Source organism: Hemitrygon akajei, chromosome 2 (assembly GCF_048418815.1).
Source record: "Hemitrygon akajei chromosome 2, sHemAka1.3, whole genome shotgun sequence".
NCBI lineage: Eukaryota > Metazoa > Chordata > Chondrichthyes > Myliobatiformes > Dasyatidae > Hemitrygon > Hemitrygon akajei.
The window spans coordinates 26,967,685-26,990,437 of NC_133125.1; the positions used below are offsets into that span (position 1 = coordinate 26,967,685).

Here is a 22,753-nt window from a genome sequence, read left to right on the forward strand (position 1 = left end):
ACTAAACTTTAGTGTAGCCATAAACACAATAGATTCTTTTAATACTGGAAATGCAGAGTTAAGACAACACAAAATGTTGGAGGCAATCAACAAGTCAGGAAGCATCTATGGAAAGGAATAAATAGAGTCCTGCTGAAGAGTCTCAGTCCAAAACATCAACTGCTGAATCCCCTCCATTGATACTGCCTGATCTTTTGAGCTCCTCCAGCATTTTCTGTATGCAAGTTTGGATTTCCAGCATCTGCAGAATCTCGTGTTTATTGCTTTATGAAAGTCCCTTACATGAGGTCTTGCCCTCATTTTGCAATCTCTTTAGATTTGAAAGAGAAAGATTAGGGGAAAAAAACTTTATTTGTCACAAGTACATCAAAACAGATAGGGAAGTGAGGTGTTTGTGTTAATGACAACACCGACCGAGGATGTTCTGGGGCCAGCCTGCCAAGTTTAATCATGCTTCCAGCACCAATATAGTAAACCCACAACTTACTAACCCTAATCTGTTATGCCTTTGGAATGTGGAAGGAAACCAGAGCAACACAGACAAAAGCTGGGGAAATTCAACAGGTCAGGTAGCATCTTGGGAAAGAAATGAACAGGGTCCTGTTGAAGGATCTCAGCTCGGAACATCAGCTGTTTATTCCTCTCCACAGATGCTGCCTGTTGAATTCCTCCAATATTTTGAGTTTGGTAAAGCCAAGTGACAAAGCACAAATTCTGACCAAAAGGCAACAGCCTTTACAACAATGAGCAAAAAAACTGACGTTGCCAGAAATCTGAAATATAAACAGTGAATGCTTTTAAGTACTCAACAGATCAAGCAACATCTACAGAGACTGAAACTAACCTTACATCAACCTGAAATATTAACAGTTTTTCTCCACAGATACTATCTGATCTACTAAGTATTTCTAGAGTTCTCTATTTTTTATAACAAAGGCTCACAGTATACAACTCAGAAACTCTTCAATTCTCCAGGTGGCCATGAAATCAAGAAAGAAAAGGAAGACAGCACGATTATCAACTCCCAAATCCCTTCTCCCACACAAAAAAACATGCAAAACGGATTAGACACATCAACCCTCAAATCCCTCTTTCTGCACAAAAAGAACTGAGCAAGACAGATCACGCACATCGATCCCCAAGTCCCTCCTCCCACACAAAGAAAGCTAAACAAAACAGATTGGGCACATCAACCCCCCAAACCCCCTCCCCACACAAAAAGCAAGAAAACCAGGTGAAAAAACACATAATATAAAAACTAAAAGACTGAAAAATAGTCTATAGTTCAAAGTCCAAACCCAAAATGCGGAAAGAACTTTCCACAGTGGCAGGCTCTCCCCCCTCCGGTACAAAGCAGCCAATCAAAAGGCAAGCAGCTGGTGCACACGCTCTCCACTCGCTTCAATGCTGCAGTCTCCCTCATCGCTTTAATTGGCAAAATGGAGCCAAACATCGGCTTGTGCCCCATCCTGCAGCCTGTCCCCTACGAGGTTCGCACACACTGCCTCTGCCTCTTGGGATCTGATATCACTCTGAGATTGCGGAGTGCTGGAACACCCAAACGATCTCCAAACTTCTGCACTTGCCTTGAAGTTTCAATCACCCTCGTCACTTTAATTGCCTGACAATGGAAGCTTTAATCAGCAAAATGGGATCAAACATCACCTTGCGCGCCACTCAGCAGCCCACTCGCCATGAAGTTCGTTCATGTTGCCTCTGCCTGCTGGAGTACTCCCGGAGGCAGCAGAGCGTGAAGCACCCAAACGATCGCCAAACAGCAAAACATAGGCTCCAAGAGTCCCAGAATCACATCAAAAGGAGAAACAAACATAAAAGTCATAAAAGAAGTGAAAAAGATGGTTTCATGATCTATCCAGAAGATGTCGACCAATGTAACATTGTAGGTAGGTGCCATCTTGTCCAGAAAAACAGTCAGTAATTAAACAAACATACACATTTAAGGAGCATTGAAAATAAATGCATTTATTGTATTTATTTCCAGATGTGCCTTGAAATTAAATAATTTAAAAATAACCACAATTGAAATGTAAGTTACAATTTTACTTGCCTTACTCTGCCCTGCCACCCTTGCCTGACCAGTACAGATTGGTACAGAGTAGTGCCATGTGATAGGGCGATTCAATCTCACAACTTGCAATCTGACAAACAGGGTGCATACTGCTTCTCATTCACTACATAATGCTTTGCTTCTTTATACAAAGTGAGAGAGTTGAGCTTCACGCATTCTGTAAATGTCATGGGATAAATGGTTGATAGAGACTTTAGAAATTTGCCTGATGAGTGAAGGGACATCAAATATGTTTTAAATTCATTTTAATACAATCACGTACCATTTAACCGTCAGCCTTTTTTAAGTCAACAACTGGAATTTGACGCTTCTAATGAGAAAAACATTTGCTACTCTACCAAAAGCAATGATATTACAGTGGATTCCGATTAATTGGGATACATCAGAACAAGCACATTTTGGCCCAATTAAGCGGCTGCCCAATTAGCTGAAGTTTCATGGAAAAACAAATGGTTCTCGGCTTCCAGTATCGATTGTAACTGACATTTTGGTGACAAATTCTGCCATCATCTTTATCAGGAATGATGCCAAAATAAAAGAAAGACAAACAGAAAATGAAATACAGAACAAATTAAAACACTATTAATATTATTGCAGTACAATAAAACTGTAATAGCTCCTAATAATTATTGACAAAGGAATTCATCCAGTGTATGGTGGTGCACTCTTTTGATTGACTATAAATGGACAAAATCAGCACAGACACTTAGTGTTGGACTACCTTCATGCAATGCTATGGATAATAGCATCCTCCTAATCTTTATTTTCATTGTAACAGCAAAGATGATTGTCAAAACCTTCAAAGGGTTAGGGTTTGGGTTAGTTCCTAACTTGTTGAAGTAGTGCAGTTGTTTCATTTTCACTCCCAGCCATTTCTGGCATCTCTAAGCCTGAATGCTTGAAACCAGAATGAGCAAAATAGTTCTGAATTGTCTTACAGCTTATTTCTCGCCAAGTATCAGTGTCAAACGACACTGCTTTTTGAACACAAGCACATGCAACGGATACTATTTAAAAACGAAACAAAAAGTACACTGCCGATGCTGTGGTCAAATCAACACGTACAAACAAGCTGGATGAACTCAGCAGGTTGGGCAGCATCAGTTGAAACGAGCAGTCAACGTTTCAGGCCGAGACCCTTCGTCAGGACTGGTCATCCAGTATATGGTGGTGCACTCTTTTGATTGACTATAAATGGTCAAAATCAGCACAGACACTTAGTGTTGGACTACCTTTGTCAGGTCCTGACGAAGGGTCTCGGCCCGAAACGTTGACTGCTTGTGAAAATGAGTTTAGCCAGGTGAATGACTGTGTCATCAGCAAACCTGAAAATGGCATTGGAGCTGTGCTTAATCACAAAGTATTAAGTGTAAAGTGTGTAGAACAAGGAACGAAGCACACAGCCTTGCGGTGTACCTATGCTGAAGGAGATAGTGAAAGATGTTGTCAATCCAAACTGACTGAGGACTGCAAGTGAGTTAATCCTGGATCCAATTGCACAAGGAGGTATTGAGGCTAAGCTTCATCACTGGGGATGCAAGTGCTACTGGGAGATAGTCATTGAGACAGGTCACCGCGCTCTTCTCGGGCACCAGTATAATTGAAGCCTGCTTGAAGCAGGTGGGTACCTCACACAAAGCGAGTGGTTACAGATCTCAGTGGATGCATCACCCACTTGATCAGCACAGGTCTTCAGTACATGGCCAGGTACCTTTCTGGACCGGATGCTTTTCATGGGTTTACCATCCTAAAGGCAGCTCGCACATCAGATTCTGAGACTGAAATAAGAGGATTATTGGAAGATGTGAGAAGTTTGGGATGGTTCCTCCATGCTTTGGCGGTCAAAGCAAGCATAGAAGTCATTGAGCTCTTCTGGAAGTGAAGCCCTGCTGTCTGCTATGTAACTTGATTTAACTTTGTAAGAGGTGATAGTGCTCAAGGCTTGCCACAACTATCTAGCACCCTTTGTTGATTCAAGTTTGGTCCAGAATTTCCACATCACCCACGAGACGACTTTCCAGATATCGTACCTGGACTTCACATAACCTTCCTGGTCACCAGACTTGAATGCCTCTGATTTGGCTCTCAGCAGATTTCAGATCTCATGGTTCATCTGGGGCTTCTGATTGGGAAAACACGGAATGATTTTGTGGAGACACATTTGTCTACAGTTATTTTAATGAAGTCTGTTACAACTATGGTGTTGTGATGCAGATCCACAGACGTGTCCTTGAACACAGCTAAGTCCACTAACTCGAAGCAATCCCATAGCTGTTCCTTTGTCTCCCACAACCACCTCTTTGTGACCTAATCTCTGGAGCTTTGATTTGTAGTCTCTGCCTGAATGCAGGTAGGAGAAGAACAGCCCGTGATCAGATTTTCTGAAATGTGGTCTGGGCATGTAATAGTAGGCATTCCTTATCTTAATATAACAGTGGTGTAGTATGTAGGGACCTCTGCTGCTACAGGTTATATGGTGAATATTGTGATTAGATAGGCATACCAAAATGTAGCTATGTAGACACTGGACGAAACAACAACCTATGCTCAGTTCTTGCCTGCTGCATCCTTCTCTGCTTTTCCTACCTCATTCTGTAGTCTCTATTACTACATAAAGTTTAAAATTTCAATATGAATGGTATTAGAAAAATTAAAATTAGTAATAGACCAAAATGGTTTTAATTTTTACTTTTTCTTTTTTAACTTTGAGTAACCATGATGTTTTACTACGAGATGTTCTTGAATAATGAATTTGGATTTGCAGTTTGACAGGATTGCTGGCTGAGCTTGGAATATGACTTGGGCAATTCTGAGTGTTTGTACTGTTACCTCTCTTTGTTAGACAGCTTTACAAATATAAATATATGTGAAATTAAGTACAAAGGAAAATACAAAGGCCTTAAAACAACTTTAAAAAAGACTTTTTCAATCTGTGAATCTGCAGGACTGGTTGATTGATCGTAATTATAAATCAGTATCTCACTCATGGCAGCACTCAGCCAATTAACTTGCACTTATCGCTGTCTCTCGGAAGAAGTAACTCAGATTGTTACTGGAAAGAATTTTTATAAAAATTGCATGGACTATTGTTGAAAATGTTAATGTTAAACATTTTTGAAGTGAAAAGCACCTCTAAATTACTTTGCAATATCTTAGAAATTTGACCCAACACAACCAGGCATGAATCTTCCTTGTGCTGTTTACGGATTGTGTTAAACTCTGCACTGTGATGATGGAGGCTGGAATGCGAGTGGGGGTAGGGATCTGCTGGAAACTTGTGCTGAGCTGGTCTTGGAGGTGAAGGATGAAGGGATTGTGGGGTGGCAAGACCACAAGGACAAGTAAAAAAAAACACCAAAAGGTGCATCACAATACTCTTGTTAAAAAATCTCCATGGACATTGTGTGGAATTGACCAAGTTGCAAGTTGCACTAGCAAGACCAACATAAATAAATATGGACAGGCTTGATAATAAAATATGAAGTGTTAACCTTCCAGCAATGAAAATTCTCCTTCATCACTTTTCTGATTGTATACCTTGTGTAATCAGTCTAACTTTACTTCCTCCATTGTAAAGTTATGTGAATGGCATATACATCATTACACCACCAAGTTATAAGTGCAACACCTCACTAAAGTAAAAACAAAGTAGACACATTTATCCGTGGCTCCTGTTTTTTCCTCTTTTGATTAGGTTTTGGAGATACAAAACATAACAGTAGTGATGAAATGAACCTGAGAAGACCAAATACCTGATGAAGCTCAACAGAGTTTTTTTCTTCGCAAGTGGAGAGAGAGGGAGGGGGAGAGGGGGAGAGATTCGAGTTTTCAAAAAAAGCAGAGAATGAAATCACAGGCTCGTGAGTTCTGGGTGATGGTGATGATAGTAATAATAAATAAATAGAAACAGAAACGGCTGGCTACATTGGAAAGACAAACATGTTTGATTGCACAATAGATGGCTGCATTATGTATACTGCACAAATTATGCAGTATTTTGAAGCAAATGAGAGCTAATGAAAAGCTAGTGTCAGTGTCACTGAGTGGAAGAGATGGGAAAGCATATAGATATCCAAGTAGTTCCAACTAAACCAGCCATGATGCTGCCTGGCCTGCTGAGTTCCTCCAGCATTTTGTATGTATTGCTTGGATTTCCAGCATCTGCAGATTTTCTCTTGTTTGCAGCCGAAATGAGCTTTGTTGATAATGTGAAATGAATACAGGAACATTTAGAACTGAAACCATTATTGATTGCGGAATGTTTTATGTTTCATAAACAGAATCAAATGGAAGGGGAGTCCATTTGAGGTACATGGCTAAACAGAAGGAATTGCCTTAGCATTATCAGTTCAGTAATGGGCTTAAAAGTTGGATTGAGAGATCATTTAGATCATTTGAAAATCTACAACAAAGCATACAAAATGGCTGCTAACTGAAATAAAGCTCACATTTAAAAGAGCAGTTGAAATCACAGTATCCATTGAAACAGCAGCCAGAGATGCAATTGTTTTGCGGTCAGGAATGAAAGTTAGCATGAACAAAATTGCAACATCTAAACAGAGGAAACGTGCCTGGCCGAAAAAATTGTGTTACAGTTGTGGAAAGGCCTCACATATACCGAATGTTGAAAGGACTAGATAGGGTAGATGTAGAGAGGAAGTTTCCTATTGTGGGGGTATCCAGAACTAGAGGGCACAGCCTCAGAATTGAGAGGAGACCTTTTAGAACAGAAGGAGGAATTTTTTTTAGCCAGAGAGTTGTGAATCAGTGGAATGCTCTGCCACAGACCGCGGCAGAGGCCAAGTCCGTGAAAACACTTAAAAACATAGAAAACCTACAGCACAACACAGGCCCTTCGGCCCACAAAGCTGTGCTGAACATGTCCTTACCTTAGAAATTACGCAGGATTACCCATAGCCCTCTACTTTTCTGAGTTCCATGTACCTGTCCAGCAGTCTCTTAAAAGACCCTATCGTACCCACCTCCACCACCGTCATCGGCAGCCCATTCCAAGTACTAACCATTCTCCGGGTAAAAAACTTACCCCTTATATCTCCTCTGTACCTACTTCCAAGCACCTTAAAACTGGGCCCTCTCCTGCTAGCCATTTCAGCCCTGGGAAAAAGCCTCTGACTATCCACACAGTCAATACCTCTCATCATCTTATACACCTCTATCAGGTCACCTCTCATCCTCTGTTGCTCCAAGGAAAAAAGGCCGAGTTCACTCAACCTATTCTCATAAGGCATGCTCCCTAATCCAGGCAACATCCTTGTAAATTTCCTCTGCACCCTTCCTATAGTGAGGCGAGCAGAACTGAACACAGTACTCCCAAGTGGGATCTGACCAGGGTCCTATATAGCTGCAACATTACCTCTCAGCTCTTAAACTCAATCCCTTGATTGATGAAGGCCAATGCACCGTATGCTTTCTTAACCACAGAGTCAACCTGTGTAGTGGCTTTGAGTGTCTTATGGACTTGAACCCCAAGATCCCTCTGATCCTCCACACTGCCAAGAGTCTTGCCATTAATACTATATTCTGACATCATACTTGTCCTAGCAAAATGAACCACCTCACACTTACCTAGGTTGAACTCTATCTGCCACTTCTCAGCCCAGTTTTGCATCCTATCAATGTCCAGCTGTAATCTCTGATAGCCCTCAACACTATCCACAACACCTCCAACCTTTGTGTCATCAGCAAATTTACTAACCCACCCCTCCATTTCCTCATCCAGGTACTTTATAAAAATTACAAAGAGTAGGGGGTCCCAAAACAGAATCCTGAGGCAAACCACTGGTCACTGACCTCCATGCAGATTATGACCCATCTACAACCATTCTTTGCCTTCTTGGCAAGCCAATTCCGGATCCACAAAGCAATGACCCCTTGGATCCCACACCTCATTACCTTCTCAATAAGCCTTGCACAGGGTACCTTGTCAAAAGCCTTGCTGAAATCCATATACACTACATCTACTGCTCTACCTCCATCACCATGTTTAGTCACATCCTCAAAAAATTCAATCAGGTTTGTAAGGCACGACCTGCTTTCACAAAGCCATGGTGACTATCCTTAATCATATTATGCATCTCCAAATGTTCATAAATCCTGCCTCTCAGGATCTTTCCATCAACTTACCAACCACTGAAGTAAGATTCACTGGTCTATAATTTCCTGGGCTATCCCTACTCCCTTTCTTGAATAATAGAACAACATCCACAACCTTCCAAACCTCTGGAACCTCTCCTGTCCCCAATGATGATGCAAAGATCATCGCCAGATGCTCAGCAATCTCCTCCCTTGCCTCCCACAGGAGCCTGGGGTACATCTCGTCCAGTCCTGGTGACTTACCCAACCTGATGCTTTCCAAAAGCTCCAGCACATCCTCTTCCTTAATATCTACATGCTGAAGCTTTTCGGTCTGCTGAATTGAAGAAGATGGCGGCACAACGCAGTGCGCAGCGGCCACTCCAGGATGAATATCTGTTATCTGTCAAGTAGGATGCCGTGTACAATCCTGATTTGATGGAGACGGATGTGAGAGGCACGGAGGAGCATCTGGTGAAACTTCTGAAATGCCTGTTTCGCTGCTGCTGCTACTGTGAAATTGAAAAATCTCCGGAAAGGAAGGCTCCGAATCCTCGGCTTTGCCTGTTGCTTGGCAGCCGGGGCCGGGGTCGGAGCGCTCGGCAGAGATGGTGCTCGGTGTCGGAGGGCTGGTCGGAGGCTCGAAGTTTTCGGACGGACTCAGAGTTGGCTGTGGTCGGGTGCTTCCAGGGGCTGCATCGGCAAGTTTGCGATGCTGGAGGTTCATGGCAGGAAGAGTTTTTCTTCCTTCAACCGTCTGCGTGAGATGATGGGCTATCGGGAACTTTGAGACTTTTTTTACCGTGCCATGGTCTGCTCTTTATCAGATTACGGTATTGCTTTGCACCATTGTAACTATATGTTATAATTATATGGTTTTTGTCAGTTAGTCTTGGTCTGTCTTGTGTTTCTGTGATATCATACTGGAGGAACATTGTATCATTTCTTAATGCATCCATTACTAAATGTCAATAAACGAGGACTGAGTGTCCTCATAATCTAAAAAAAAAGTCATCCCTACAATCACCAAGATCCTTTTCCATAGTGAATACTGAAGCAAAGTACTCATTAAATACCTCTGCTATCTCCTCTGGTTCCATACACACTTTTCCACTGTCACACTTGATTGGTCCTATTCTCTCATGTCTTATCCTCTTGCTCTTCACAAACTTGCAGAATGCCTTGGGGTTTTCCTTAATCCTGTCCACCAGGCCCTTCTCATGGCTCCTTCTGGCTCTCCTAATTTCTTTCTTAAACTCCTTCCTGCTAGCCTTATAATCTTCTAGATCTCTATCATTACCTAGTTTTTTGAACCTTTCATCAGCTCTTCTGACTAGATATTCAATAGCCTTTGTACACCATGGTTCCTGTACCCTACCATCCTTTCCCTGGCTCATTGGAATGTACCTATGCAGAACGCCACACAAATATCCCCTAAACATTTGCCACGTTTCTTCTGTACATTTGCCTGAGAACATCTGTTCCCAACATATGCTTCCCAGTTCCTGCCTGATAGCTTCATATTTCCCCTTACTCCAATTAAACGCTTTCCTAACTTGTCTGTTCCTATCCCTCTCCAATGCTATGGTAAAGGAGATAGAATTGTGATCACTATCTCCAAAATGCTCCCCCACTGAGAGATCTGACACCTGCCCAGGTTCATTTCCCAATACCAGATCAAGTGCAGCCTCTCCTCTTGTAGGCTTATCTACATATTGTGTCAAGAAACCTTCCTGAACACACCTAACAAACTCCACCTCATCTAAACCCCTCACTCTAGGGAGATGCCAATCAATATTTGGGAAATTAAAATCTCCGACCACAACAACCCTGTTATTATTACTCCTTTCCAAAATCCGTCTCCCTCTCTGCTCCTCGATGTCCCTGTTACTATTGGGTGGTCTATAAAAAACACCCAGTAGAGTTATTGACCCCTTCCTGTTCCTAACTTCCACCCAGAGAGACTCAGTAGACAGCCCCTCCATGACTTCCTCCTTTTCTGCAGCCGTGACACTATCTCTGATCAACAGTGCCACGCCCCCACTTCTTTTGCCTCCCTCCCTGTCCTTTCTGAAACATCTAAAGCCTGACATTCAAAGTAACCATTCCTGCCCCTCAGCAATCCAATCTCTGTATTGGCCACAACATCATAGCTCCAAGTACTGATCCATGCTCTAAGCTCATCCGCTTTGTTCATAATACTCCTTGCATTAAAATAGACACATCTCAAACCATCGGTCTGAGCACGTCCCTTCTCTATCACCTGCCTATCGTCCCTCTCGCATAGTCTCCAAGCTTTCTCTATTTGTGAGCTAACTGCCTCTTCCTCCGTCTCTTCAGTTTGATTCCCACCCCTCAGCAATCCTAGTTTAAACTCTCCCTAATAGCCTTAGCAAACCTCCCTTCCAGGATATTGGTCTCCCTGGGATTCAAGTGCAACCCGTTCTTTTTGTACAGGTCACTCCTGCCCCAGAAGAAGTCCCATTGATCCATAAATCTGAAACCCTGCCCCCTGCTTCAATCCCTCAGCCACGCATTTATCCTCCACCTCACCCTATTCCTATACTCACTGTCACGTGGCACAGGCAGTAATCCCAAGATGACTACGTTTGTGGTCCTGCTTCTCAATTTCCTTCCTAATTCCCTGTAGTCTGCTTTCAGGACCTCCTCCCTTTTCCTGCCTATGTCGTCAGTACCAATATGTACCACGACCTCTGGCTGTTCTCCACCCCACTGCAGGATATCGTGGACGCTGTCAGAAACATCCTGGACCCTGGCACCTGGGAGGCAAGCTACCATCCGTGCTTCTTTCCTGCGTTCACACAATCGTTTGTCTGACCCCGTAACAACAGAGTCCCCTATCACCGCTGCCATCCTTTTCCTTTCCCTACCCTTCTGAGCCACAGGGCCAGACTCTGTTGCTTCCCCCAGGTAGGCCGTCCCCCCAACAACAGTACTCAAACTGGAGTACTTATTGTCAAGGGTACAGCCACAGGGGTGCTCTCTAGCCTCTGATTCCTGCCCTTCCCTCTCCTGACTATTACCCACTTAACTGTCTCCCCAAGCCCTGGTGTGACTATCCGCCTATAGCTCCTCTCTATCACCTCCTCACTCTCCCTGACCAGACAAAGGTCATCAAGCTGCAGCTCCAGTTCTCTACCACAGTCCCTAAAGAGCTGCAGTTCGACGCACCTGGCGCAGATATGGCTGTCTGGGAGGCTGGGAGTCTTCCGGACTTCCCACATCTGACACCGAGCACAGAATACCGGCCTCACACACATATTTCCTGTCTGTATTCTACAGGTAACCTACCTGGACTTGACCCCTTATCGTCAAAGCCCCTTTGAGCCAAAGCTTTCCTATTCTGTCTCCCTCTACTTCATCGCCCGCTCAATAAAGCTGTTTCCATTTAAACTCTTCTCAATGTTCTCACTGGCTGACATCCACTTGCTTGCGCAGTCGTGCCCGATCAAACCGCTAAAGAAATAAATGTCTCCCTTTAAACTCTTCTCGCCTTTCTCACTGGCTGACGTCCACGCGCTTGCACAGTCGTGCCCCGATCAAACCGCTAAAGAAATAATTTGAGGCAGAAGTTGATTGTTTCCTGATCGGTCAAGGCATCAAAGGATATGGCAAGAAGGCAGGTGTATGGGGTTGTCTGGAATCTGCGATCAGCCATGATGGAATGGCAGAGCAGACTCAATGGGCTGAATGGCCTAATTCTGCTCCCATGTCTTTGGTCTTATACCATACCAACACAGGTTAAAGGTGAAACTTGCAGAAAATGCAACAAAGTAGGACACATACAAACAGCATGCCAAGCAGACAAAAGTAAATGGACTACACAGGGTAGAGAAAAATATAAAAAGGTCAATTGTGGTTTCAAAAAGAGCACTAATTTCCATGCTGTTGATGAAAAAGCTGATAATATTGAGGTTTACAGTGTGAAAACTAATAATAGACAAGTAATATGGCTTATGCCAGAAATTAACAGCAAATTAATTAAAATTGAATTAGACACTTGCTCAGCTGTTTCAGTCGTTCCACAAAATAAGTTTGAACTGAATTTCAAAGACACTGAACTGAAGTCTGTAGATATTCAACTAAGAACTTATACTTAAGGAAAGATAACTCCAGTGAGAATGACATTTGTAACAGAGAAATACAAGAACCAAAAAGCCACTTTGGCTTGTATGTAGTAAAAACAGGAGGGCCAGCACTGTGGGCTGTCTTTGGTTGAGACAAATACAACTTGATTGGAGATCCTACCACTATTTGCACGCTGTACCCCCTGCGATGGAGTCACTGAAAGCAAATTCAGAAAGGTACTATATGATGCCACAGCAGTGTATAAGGATGGCTCTGGAAAACTCAAGCATACGCTTTCAAGGGTAAAATAGTGTTAAGTGAAAATGCCACACCCAAGTTTTACAAAGCATGCCCAGTTCCTTATACCATCCATAATAAAGTAGCCAGTGAGCTAGATCGCATGGAGGCTGAAGGAATTCTTTCTAAGGTTGAGTGGAGCCCATCGGTAATGCCAGTGGTCGCAGTAGCCAAGAAGGATGGGTCAGTCAAGATCTTTGATAATTTTATGGTTACCTTCAATCCAGTACTGAAAGTTTATTAATATCCTCTGCCCAGGATAGAGGATATCTTTGCAAACCTTTCTGGAGGAAAGCAAAGTGGACTTGGCTGAAGCCCACCTAGAGAAGGAGATTACAAAGTGTTTCTCACCATAAACACTCACAAAGGGCTTTATCACTATAATAGGCTTATTAATTTTGGAGTAGCATCTGCACCTGCACTCTGGCAGAAAACTATGGGTCAGGTGTTACAATGCTGCCCAGGCACTTAGTTTGACATCATTGTTACTGAGGAGGATGACAAGTAACATCTCCTAAATCTCACCACAATGTTAAAAAATATTAGACGATTATGTGCTCGGAGCACGTCACGACAAGTGTGAATTCCTTAACCAAGCATCACTTACTATGGTCACACACGTGTGCTGAGAAAATACAAGCAGTGGTGGATATCCCAAGACGAAGGGGTATGTCACAGTTGCAGTCCTTTTTAGGATTTGTCAATTACCGTAACAGCTTCCTCCCAAACATGGCTACTACACTCCACCCCTTGTACTTATTAGGCCAGATTGGGAAGAAATGGCAAAAGACAAAGCAGTCTTTGTCTTGGCTTTCCAAAAGGCAAAATAAATGGTGACATCAGGCACTGTACTCGCATATTATGATCCACATCGTCCAGTTTGTCTGTGACACTTCACCTTATGGCGTCATAGGTGCAGCCATATCACATGTTATGAATGATGTAAGTGAACGCCCATAGCCTTTGCATTATGTTCCCTTACCACTGCAGAGAAAAATTGCGCATAGATTGACAGAGACTTGAGTCTGGTTTGGGGCATGTTTCAACCAGTACCTATGTGGGAGAAGGTTTACCCTTATTACTGATCATCAATGAGTGATGCCCACTTTCAATCCACAGAAGCATGTTCCAATAACAGCAGCTGCACGAATGCAGAGATGGGCTCTGTTTCTTGGAGGACACAATTACAAAATTGAATTCAAGAGGACTACTTATCATGGAAGTTATTGTAATCATGGAGCTACTAGAGTCACAGGACTCGCACCACCAGGTTCAAGAACAGTTATTACCCTGGAGGGATCTCATTGAAACTTACTGAATGTTGAAAGGACTAGGTAGGGTGGATGTGGAGAGGATGTTTCCTATGGTGGGGGTATCCAGAACTAGACGGCATAGCCTCAAAAGTGAAGGGTGACCTTTTAGAATGGAGGTAAGACGGAATTTATTTGTCCAGAGAGGTGTGAATCTGTGGAATGCTCTGCTACAGACTGTGGTGGAGGCCAAGTCTGAGGGTATACTTAAGGTGGAAGTTGATCATTTCCTGATCAGTCAGGGCATCAAAGGATATGGTGAGATGGCAGGTGTAGGGGGTTGAGTGGGATCCAGGATCAGCCATGATGGAATAGTGGAACAGACTCGAAGGGCTGAATGGCCTAATTCTGCTCCTCTGTCTTATAGTCTAACCATCAGGCTCTTGAACAAAAGGGTATAACTACACTCGCTTGCCCAGCCATTGAGATGTTCCCACAACCAATGATCTCACATTAAGGACTTTTGTCTTGTTATTTCATGTTCTCATTACTTATTGCTATTTATTTATATTTGCATTTGCACAGTTTGTTGTCTTTTGCACTCTAGTTGATCTTCCATTGATCTTGTTATAGTTACTGTTCTACAGATTTGCTAAGTATGCCTGCAGAGAAATGAACCTCAGAGTTGTATGTGGTGACATATACGTAATCTGATAATAAAATACTTTGAACTTTGGAAATGCTGATGGATTGTCCAGCTTACCCTTGGAAAAGGAAATACTTGAAAAACTTACAAAAGAGGACACTCTTCTTGAAGATTTCTCCCTAATGCAAATCAAGTCTCCCTATAACAGCAGAGATGATCCAAAAGGAAACCAGAAAAGACCCCACACTGTCTCAGGTCTCCATGGCAATCCAAAATGGCTGTAATGGGTAGCAGAAATTAAAGTTCCCCCATTTTTACCAGAGCTGAGATAAACTTACCCTTGATGGGGATTGCCTTATGTGGGAATTGAGAGTTGTACCATCCAAGCTGAGAGCTAAAGTACTGGAGCAGCGACATGCCAGTCACTCAAGCATGATCAAATAACAGTGTTGGCTCGAAGCATTGTCTGGTTGCCGGGATAGATCAGTAGATCAAGCAACTTGCTATGTACTATTCGGGATGCCAACGTGTACAGAAGATCCCAAGAGTAGCGCCTCTCCATCCCTGGGAGTGGCCTGCATTGCCCTGGCAAAGGATTCACGTGGATTCTGCTGGATACTTCCATGATTACAAATTCCTTGGCAGTAGTGGATGCAGATACAAAGAGGCCGGAAGTGTTCCCAATAGCCTCCACTACAACCTCGCACACTGCTGCTGTTTTGAGAAACCTATTCTCAAGCACTGGTGTCCCAGAACACTTAGTCAGTGACAATGGACCACAGTTTGTTGTGTAACAGTTTGTCATTCCTGAAAATGAGTGGAATAAGACATTTTACAACTGCACTGTAACACCCAGCTATAAATGGTTTGGTAGAAAGATTTCCCAAATTCTAAAGAACGCATTGTGAGCAATGTTAACAGAACATACTAGACTAACACTGAATCAGTCACTTGCCAATTTCCTCCTTGCATGTTGCAATGCAGCACACTTCACAACCAACAACTCACCAGGTAGGCTGCTCCTGGGTTGCCCCTTGTGCTCCCATTTTGATCTGCCGAAACGTAGTCTCAGGAGTGTGCAAGACAAACAGCTGAGACAAACTGAGGGCTCCCCAAACAAGGTGGTTCAACAAGCAGTCTTGGATTGGGTCTGCAGAGGTGATCAAAAGTGGGCACTTGGAAAGACTAAAGACAGAACCAGACCACTCTCATGCATAGTGACACCACATGGAGCTGGCACATTGATCTCTCGAGACAGCAGAGTCAATTGTTAGAGAAGAAAGGTGTCCAGAACCATCAGAAAAACCTCCTGCATTCCCAGAGTCAAATCCCACAACTACCTAGGTGGAGGTCTCGAACCTGAGATTGTTTCACAGCCAGAGGTCTCACCTGTCGAGCAGAGTGACCACCTCCATTCACCCCCCCCCCACCCCCCTCCCACCACCACCTCAGGAAAGAAGTATCCCACGAGAGTCAGAAATCCTTCACAGTGATTAAATCTGTAGGCCTCAATGGGACAATTTTAAATTTACAATACTTTGGATGTCTGTATAGTAGTTGTATTATATAGCATACTCTGTGTATAAGTTGAGATGCATTTTATATTGAGTTGGAGTATATAGCTAAACAGGGAGGAATATTGTGTATTTTGCACTTCGGTAATATTTGGCAAATATTGTAAATATAGAGTTTGATTAAGTATTCTTTGTTGTTTACATAATTTATTACAGGCTATATGTAAAAGTACATGAATAGCATATGTCATTACGCCACCACATCATAAGTGCACGCCTCATTACAGTAAAAATAGACACATTTATCCCAGCTCTCATGTTTTCTTTCCGTTAGTTTTTGGAGTTGCAAAGCATAACATGATCCATAAGTAGAAATATCATTTAAACCAAGATTCCAGTAACCCGGTCAGATCCTATATTACTACTCTAAGAAATTTTCATCAGTTTTTTGCTTTGACCAACTTCATTCAAATTTTCAATCATTGTCACATTGCTGTGTGCAAATTGACTGCTGGATTTTCTATAATTCAAAAATACATAGTTTGTTTTAAAGATAATAAATTTTAGTCATAAATTTTAATGAAATTCATTTCCCCATTTATTTAATTATTCATTGAGATACAGCGCAGAATAGATTGTCCCAGCTCTTTGAGCTGCACTATCCAGCAACCCGATTTGACGTTAGCCCAGCCATGGGGCAACTTACAATGACTAATTAATTGGTGCATCTTTGGACTGAGGGAGAAAACAGAGCACCCGAAGAAAACAATTATCATATTGTTCTGTTCTGGTCAGTTGAAAGTCATTGTTTGCCAAAATCCAAACATTATGTAATTTCTCATTTCTTTCACTGCTCATACAATCTTTTAAAGTCATCTGAAGACAAAGAAATCATCATGCAAAAACATTTTTTTTATGTACTAAAAAGCCAAAGGGAACCTTTATCTTGGTGCATTTCCTTACATTCTGACAATACGAATAGCAATATTATGATCCAATATTCCCAGTGAAAAGCTATATTCAGCATTAAATAGCTTTAATGTTGCATGTAACTTTTGAGATCTTTTAAACAATCAATAAATTCTGTTTAAATGAACTAAGATATGCATGGACTGATTGAGGACTATCACAGAGATGTAATAACAGTTGAATTATGTTTTGGAAATTTCGCTTCCAGCAGAGTCATCTGCCCGTATGACAGGTTGACAAAAATGCACAGTACAGCAGCTTAACAGCAAGTCTTTAAAAGTGGGACAAGTTCTACGACATGGAAGACCTCTTGTGCTTGTAGAGGGTGGGTGAAATCACTCATTAGTCTCCTGGTGAGTGTTTAATTAGCCTTGAAATAGAAGTTCCTTATAATTATGTTCTATAGAACTTATCTCCAAATTACCCCCTCCTAAGACAAAGAGAACAATGAAGGATAAAGGAATGGCAGTTGAAAGAGCCATATGTTACATCATTTTAACATGGCTCTTTACTTGTAGGTTAAAGAAACTTTGCAACATTTTACTTCATGTCATAGCAAAAAAATATTAAATTTTCTAATAAAACAACAGCTTTTTTGTGAAAAGTCAGTTTCTTTTCTCTATTAATATGTACTAGATGACTTTTTCATCCATCTGGTCATTAATAGTATGTACCACTAATTGGCTGTACAATGAGAATACTGGCATACAACTGATTCTACACTAAGCATTGAACAGCAAGTACAGGAACATGCAATTGTGATGATAACTCCACTTAACACTTTGAAGAAAACTAAACTCAACTTTCTAAGAATCTACCAAAATAATTACTATTGTCATTCAATACAATAATCTAAAGCCAATAAACTTTATAATTACATATAAATATAAATAATTTGGAAGGACTTCAATTTGCTGCTTTCATGGCCTAATAATTATTCTGTACGTTGGACTAGTGAAGGAGGGTGTATGTACCCACTTACCCCTTACCTGCCCTCTTCTATCACTGCCAACTTGTACTCCTTCCCCTCCCCCCAACTTCCTATTCTGGCTTCTGTCTGCTTTCTTTCCAGTGCTGATAATGGTTCTTAGCCAAAATGTTGACTGTTTATTAATTTCCATAGATGCTGCCTGACTTGCGAAGTTCCTCCAGCGTTTTGTGTGTGTTGCTCAAGATTTCCAGCATCCGCAGAATCTCTTCTGTTCAGAAAATGCTGGAAACATTCAGCAAGTCAGCAGAATCTGTGGAAAGTGCAACAGATTTAAGAGCATTATGATCTACAATGTTAACTGTTTATTTTTCCAGAGATGCTGCCTGACCTATTTCTGTTTTAATGCAGACTATAATACTCTTCCATGCTTTGACAATAATGGTGCCTAACCTCTTCAATAAAATGGTATCAGAAATGCGTACAGCAAACGGGCCTTTTCAGCCCATCTCGCCCATGTTGACCATGACGCCTATCTACGTTTATCCCATTTTCCTGAATGAGGCCCATATCCCTCTATATCTTTCCTATCCATGTACATGTCCGTCATTTAGACATTGAATTGTTCTGCTTCTACCACATGCACTTTCCAAATAACTACCAGTCTGTGTGAAAAGCTTACCCCCTTAGATTTCCTTTAAACCCTTGCCTCTTAAATGTGGGTGTCCTTCAGTTCAAGGCCCCCTCCTTATAATTCTGTAAGCTTCCATCAGGTCACCCCTTGGCTTCCACCCTATCCAATTTCACCTTATAAGTGCAGCCCTCCATTCTAGGCAAAATTCTGGAGAACCTCTTCTGCACCATTGCTGTCACACACTTCTTGCAATGTGGTGACCAGAAATGTACACAGCTCTCCAAGGTGTGGTCTAACCAATGCTTTGTACAACTGCAACATAGCCAACTCTTTCCTCAATGCCTCTGCCTAAGAAGGCAAGCATACCTAATGCCTTCTTCACTACCTTATCCAATTTCTCTTTACTTTCAGAGAGCCATGGACTTACAGCAAAGTGTCTCTGTGCATCAATGCTCCTTAGGACTCTTATATTTATGCAAGATGCCCTATCAAAACTGGTCTTCCCAAAGCACATTACTTCACATTTGTCTGGATTAAGTTCCATTGTGGTCCTGTTCTTCTGCTTACAGTAAGATCTTTTGATGACTTGAAAGCAGTCACCTGTCCTTTGACCATACTGCTTCTTCCAGCATGGCCCAAGATGTTGTCTCAGAGAGGCTCCTTGTAGTGGATTAAAAGAGTATATCTTAGTCTCTTCAAGGACATAGCTAACTCCATTCCCAGCATAGCTTTCACAACTCCAGACTGGTGAAGTACACAAAGCCCAAGGGAGGGATAAAGGTGAAAAAAAGCAGATGTCAAGACCTCTTAGAATATAGTAGGCTTCAACTAACTCCATTTGATACAAACCTCCTCTCTCCAACCTGCCTATTTCTTGTAGAAGTCTAATAAGACATTTCAGAGAGTAGCTAAAAGTCAATGATATAGCTCTGGATGTGAAATCACAAATAAGCTCCAAGACAATAATGACAGGTTACATCCACAGGGTATATAAATGAATCAGGCGTGTTATCTAACAGTCTAGTACTCTCAAAGTCACTGTTAATAATTCTAGATTTATATTCCATACTTATTTAGTTAATCAAATTTAAATTGCCCCTGTTGCTATGATCAAATTTCCATCTCATTAGTCTTTGGATTATTGGTCAGGAGTATAACCACTAGCATTTAATGTTGCAGTGCATAAGTGTGGCTATTTCCACACTTAAACCATTTCACCCCCATTAACTCGTAGTCTGCTAAAGCGTGCAAAAACTAAACAGGAATGGTGGTATTGGGGAGAGGCAGTGTTGTTGTAAATTGAAGATCAGTGAACACAAGCAAGTGTATTTTCCAAATTAACAAGAATTCAAGTGTGTTCATGTCTGCTCATTGTCATATAAAATATGGGTAATCTCCAAAAAAAAAATCAGTATGTTGAGTGAAACTTCAAGTGTTTTTCTCCTCAGGATACTGTTAAGGAGCTGTCTGCATTTTCAAATGATTTGAAAATGACATGGATGTTAAAATTAGAAGCTTGTTAAAATTATATTTCTTTTTTTTTACTTCAAAGGAGATTAGCTGTGAGAGACTGATTACAACAGATGTGCCTTATTATTTATAATGAGAATTCCAAAGTTGGTAGAATATGCTCATGTAAAGACTTATTTATACATCACACTGCAAAACTTAAGCTTGTCTTTCTCAGACTGTAATTTTACCCAATTCCATTTTACAAAAATTTGAACACGGAGTAGAATTTTGGAAACCTTCTTGAAGTATACAATCAGAGAAAAACCATTACCATGTCTTCATTTTTTTTTACTTTAGAGACACATTGGCTAAAAAAAAAATCTAAGAAAGGGGTTGAAATTATTTTGAGTAACTATGCTTTAATTCGCTTATACTGAGAACATGAAACTAATATGCATACTAATGCATACAGTAAGTCTTTAATATGGGGCAATTAACAAATTTATTTTGAAAGCAAAAAAAATCTGATACATTGCCTCTCAAAAAAGATCTCACATTGCCCTTTCTAAAGGGTTTTATTGTTAGTGTATAATTGTTAATTACTTCACCAGTAACTTCCTTGGGCAATATCATGAGAAATATTACAATTAGAATGAATAATTACAAATAAGTTTTATTTGGAGTCATTCTCAAGAAAATAACAAAATGAATTCAAATGGGCCTGGCTATTTACAAAGAAGTATGTTATCTGTAAACATTTTTCTTCTTCAACATAATTTCCTTTTCCAGAAATGCCCAAGTGGGGACTTGAGCTCTTTTCAGTACAACGATAAAATGCCCAATTGGAACAAATAAAACAAACAGAAAATCATTCTTATCTCACTGAAAGTTGATTAAAAAAGCATTCAGCTGTACCAGAGATCTGCAGGAGATGCAGGCTATCAAATCTTCTTGCTGATTCAAGTTGCAGCAAAAGTGAATTAGAAAAACCTCCAACACCAGAATCTTGTTTCATCCTTATGATTCCCTTTGCTGATATTTGTAACATGTATAGGTTTATGAACTAATAGATGATATAGCATCAATACAGTTACAATCATTGAGGATTTTTAGTCCGTACATATAAAAGGTTATAGCTGCCAGCATTGTGTGAGTATGTAGTATGACAAAAGAAGTACACCACGTCAATACTATTTCAACAGCTATTTTGGGTGAGTACTCGATAAAACTAAATATATTTCCCAATATTCTGGAAGGCCACCAATGATATTCATGTCTTTAAATTGTACACATTGTTCAGTTTCTTGATGGTCATATTACTTGTACTCCTCATCCTTTTTATTAAACTTTACTGTATTTTCAAAATACAAAAAAAATAGAAAACCCATGAATTTACCAAGCTTTAAATTAGATTGAGAAGTCCAAAAGAACTTTTCTGCCAGTACATCAAAAGGTACAATATAGGAATACACAGCATATAAATAGTATAAATCTTTACCTGTCCTCATTAAAACGCCGTCCAATAAAGACTTTACATTTGTCAGCTGGAAGACAGGCAGCCAACAGAGGTACAGTCCGCAGTACTCGACTCTCCTGAATTAAGAAAATAGAACTGTATTAGGAGTTTGGGCCTTGTAATTTGCCAGCTTCTTTCTTGAACTCATTCATACAAAATCTATCTGGGCTGTTGAACATCAAGTGTTTTCCCTGAAGATGAGGATGACAACCTTCTCAACCAATTTGTTGCAGATTCAACTGTTCACAAGAGAAATGGTATACAAGATCACAATTTGGCCTTTATCTAGAACAAGGTTCCCAACCTTTTTTATGCCACAGAAACTTACCATGTCTGGGGTCCATGGATCCCAGACTGGAAACCCTGATCTAAAACATCAATCTTTAAACTGAGGCAACATTCCACTGTGTTGCTACCTACCCCATCTGAATAAATTTAAAGTCAAAGTCCAACTCAGTTGATCTGCATGCACTACTGGTTACTAGTAGCAACAGGACCATATCCTACCGTAACTTGTAACTTCAGAATATGGCATATTCATAAAGAAAACAAATCCCATCACCTTAAAGGCTAAGATACTATTTGGCCTTCTAATTAATTGTTGCAACTGCATGGTGGACTTCCGTACAAACACATTTTTGTCCCGTTCAACAGCACCCATCTCTAACCAAAGTACAAATTCTCTGGCATTCTGCTACGTGTACAAAAATGAGTGAGCTAACAGTTCTTCCACATTCTATTCCGTTTGTTGTGTTCTCATCTCTCACTCAATTTGATCACATTCTCCTGAAGCTTCTTTATATTCCCCTCTGTACTCACAATCCCAGTTTAACTGGCACAGTCAGCAAACTTGGAAATATAATATTGGCTCTCTTATCCCAACTGTTGATATAGATTGTGAATAGCAGAGTGGTATCCATATATTTCCACTTTTCTTATTTGTTTTCCACTATTGTTGCCGTCAAGTCAGAGGACTAACACTGACTCAAAAAGAGAAGCAACAAATGCACCTGAAAGTGGGATGCTAACCTGTTGAGGTTATAATACAGGATCATATGCACACTGAGCAGACCCACAACCAACAGATTACATTCGTAGACCTGAAATACCTGTTCCTGAATGGTAACAAACTATTAAAGAGCTATTGAGGCGAGATTATTCCATGAATAGTCCCATCTGCAATGATAGTGGAGTATGGTGTCAGTGCAAAACATAAGGCTGAAGTACTTTCTGCCACCTTGCAATTTGTGATAAAACACCTGAAATCAGAAGGTGA

The 22,753-nt window shown here is 41.1% G+C and overlaps 1 protein-coding gene across 3 annotated transcripts in view; it reads right to left on the reverse strand.

Moving 5' to 3' along the window:
* The window catches only part of dtwd2 (DTW domain containing 2), a 135,499-nt gene that overhangs the window by 72,781 nt on the left and 39,965 nt on the right, over positions 1 to 22,753 (reverse strand). For all 3 annotated transcript variants that reach the window (XM_073069078.1, XM_073069088.1, XM_073069070.1), the window contains exon 3: positions 21,460 to 21,554. In XM_073069078.1, coding sequence (XP_072925179.1) covers positions 21,460 to 21,554 — 95 coding nt within the window. The remainder of the gene's footprint in view (positions 1 to 21,459; positions 21,555 to 22,753) is intronic.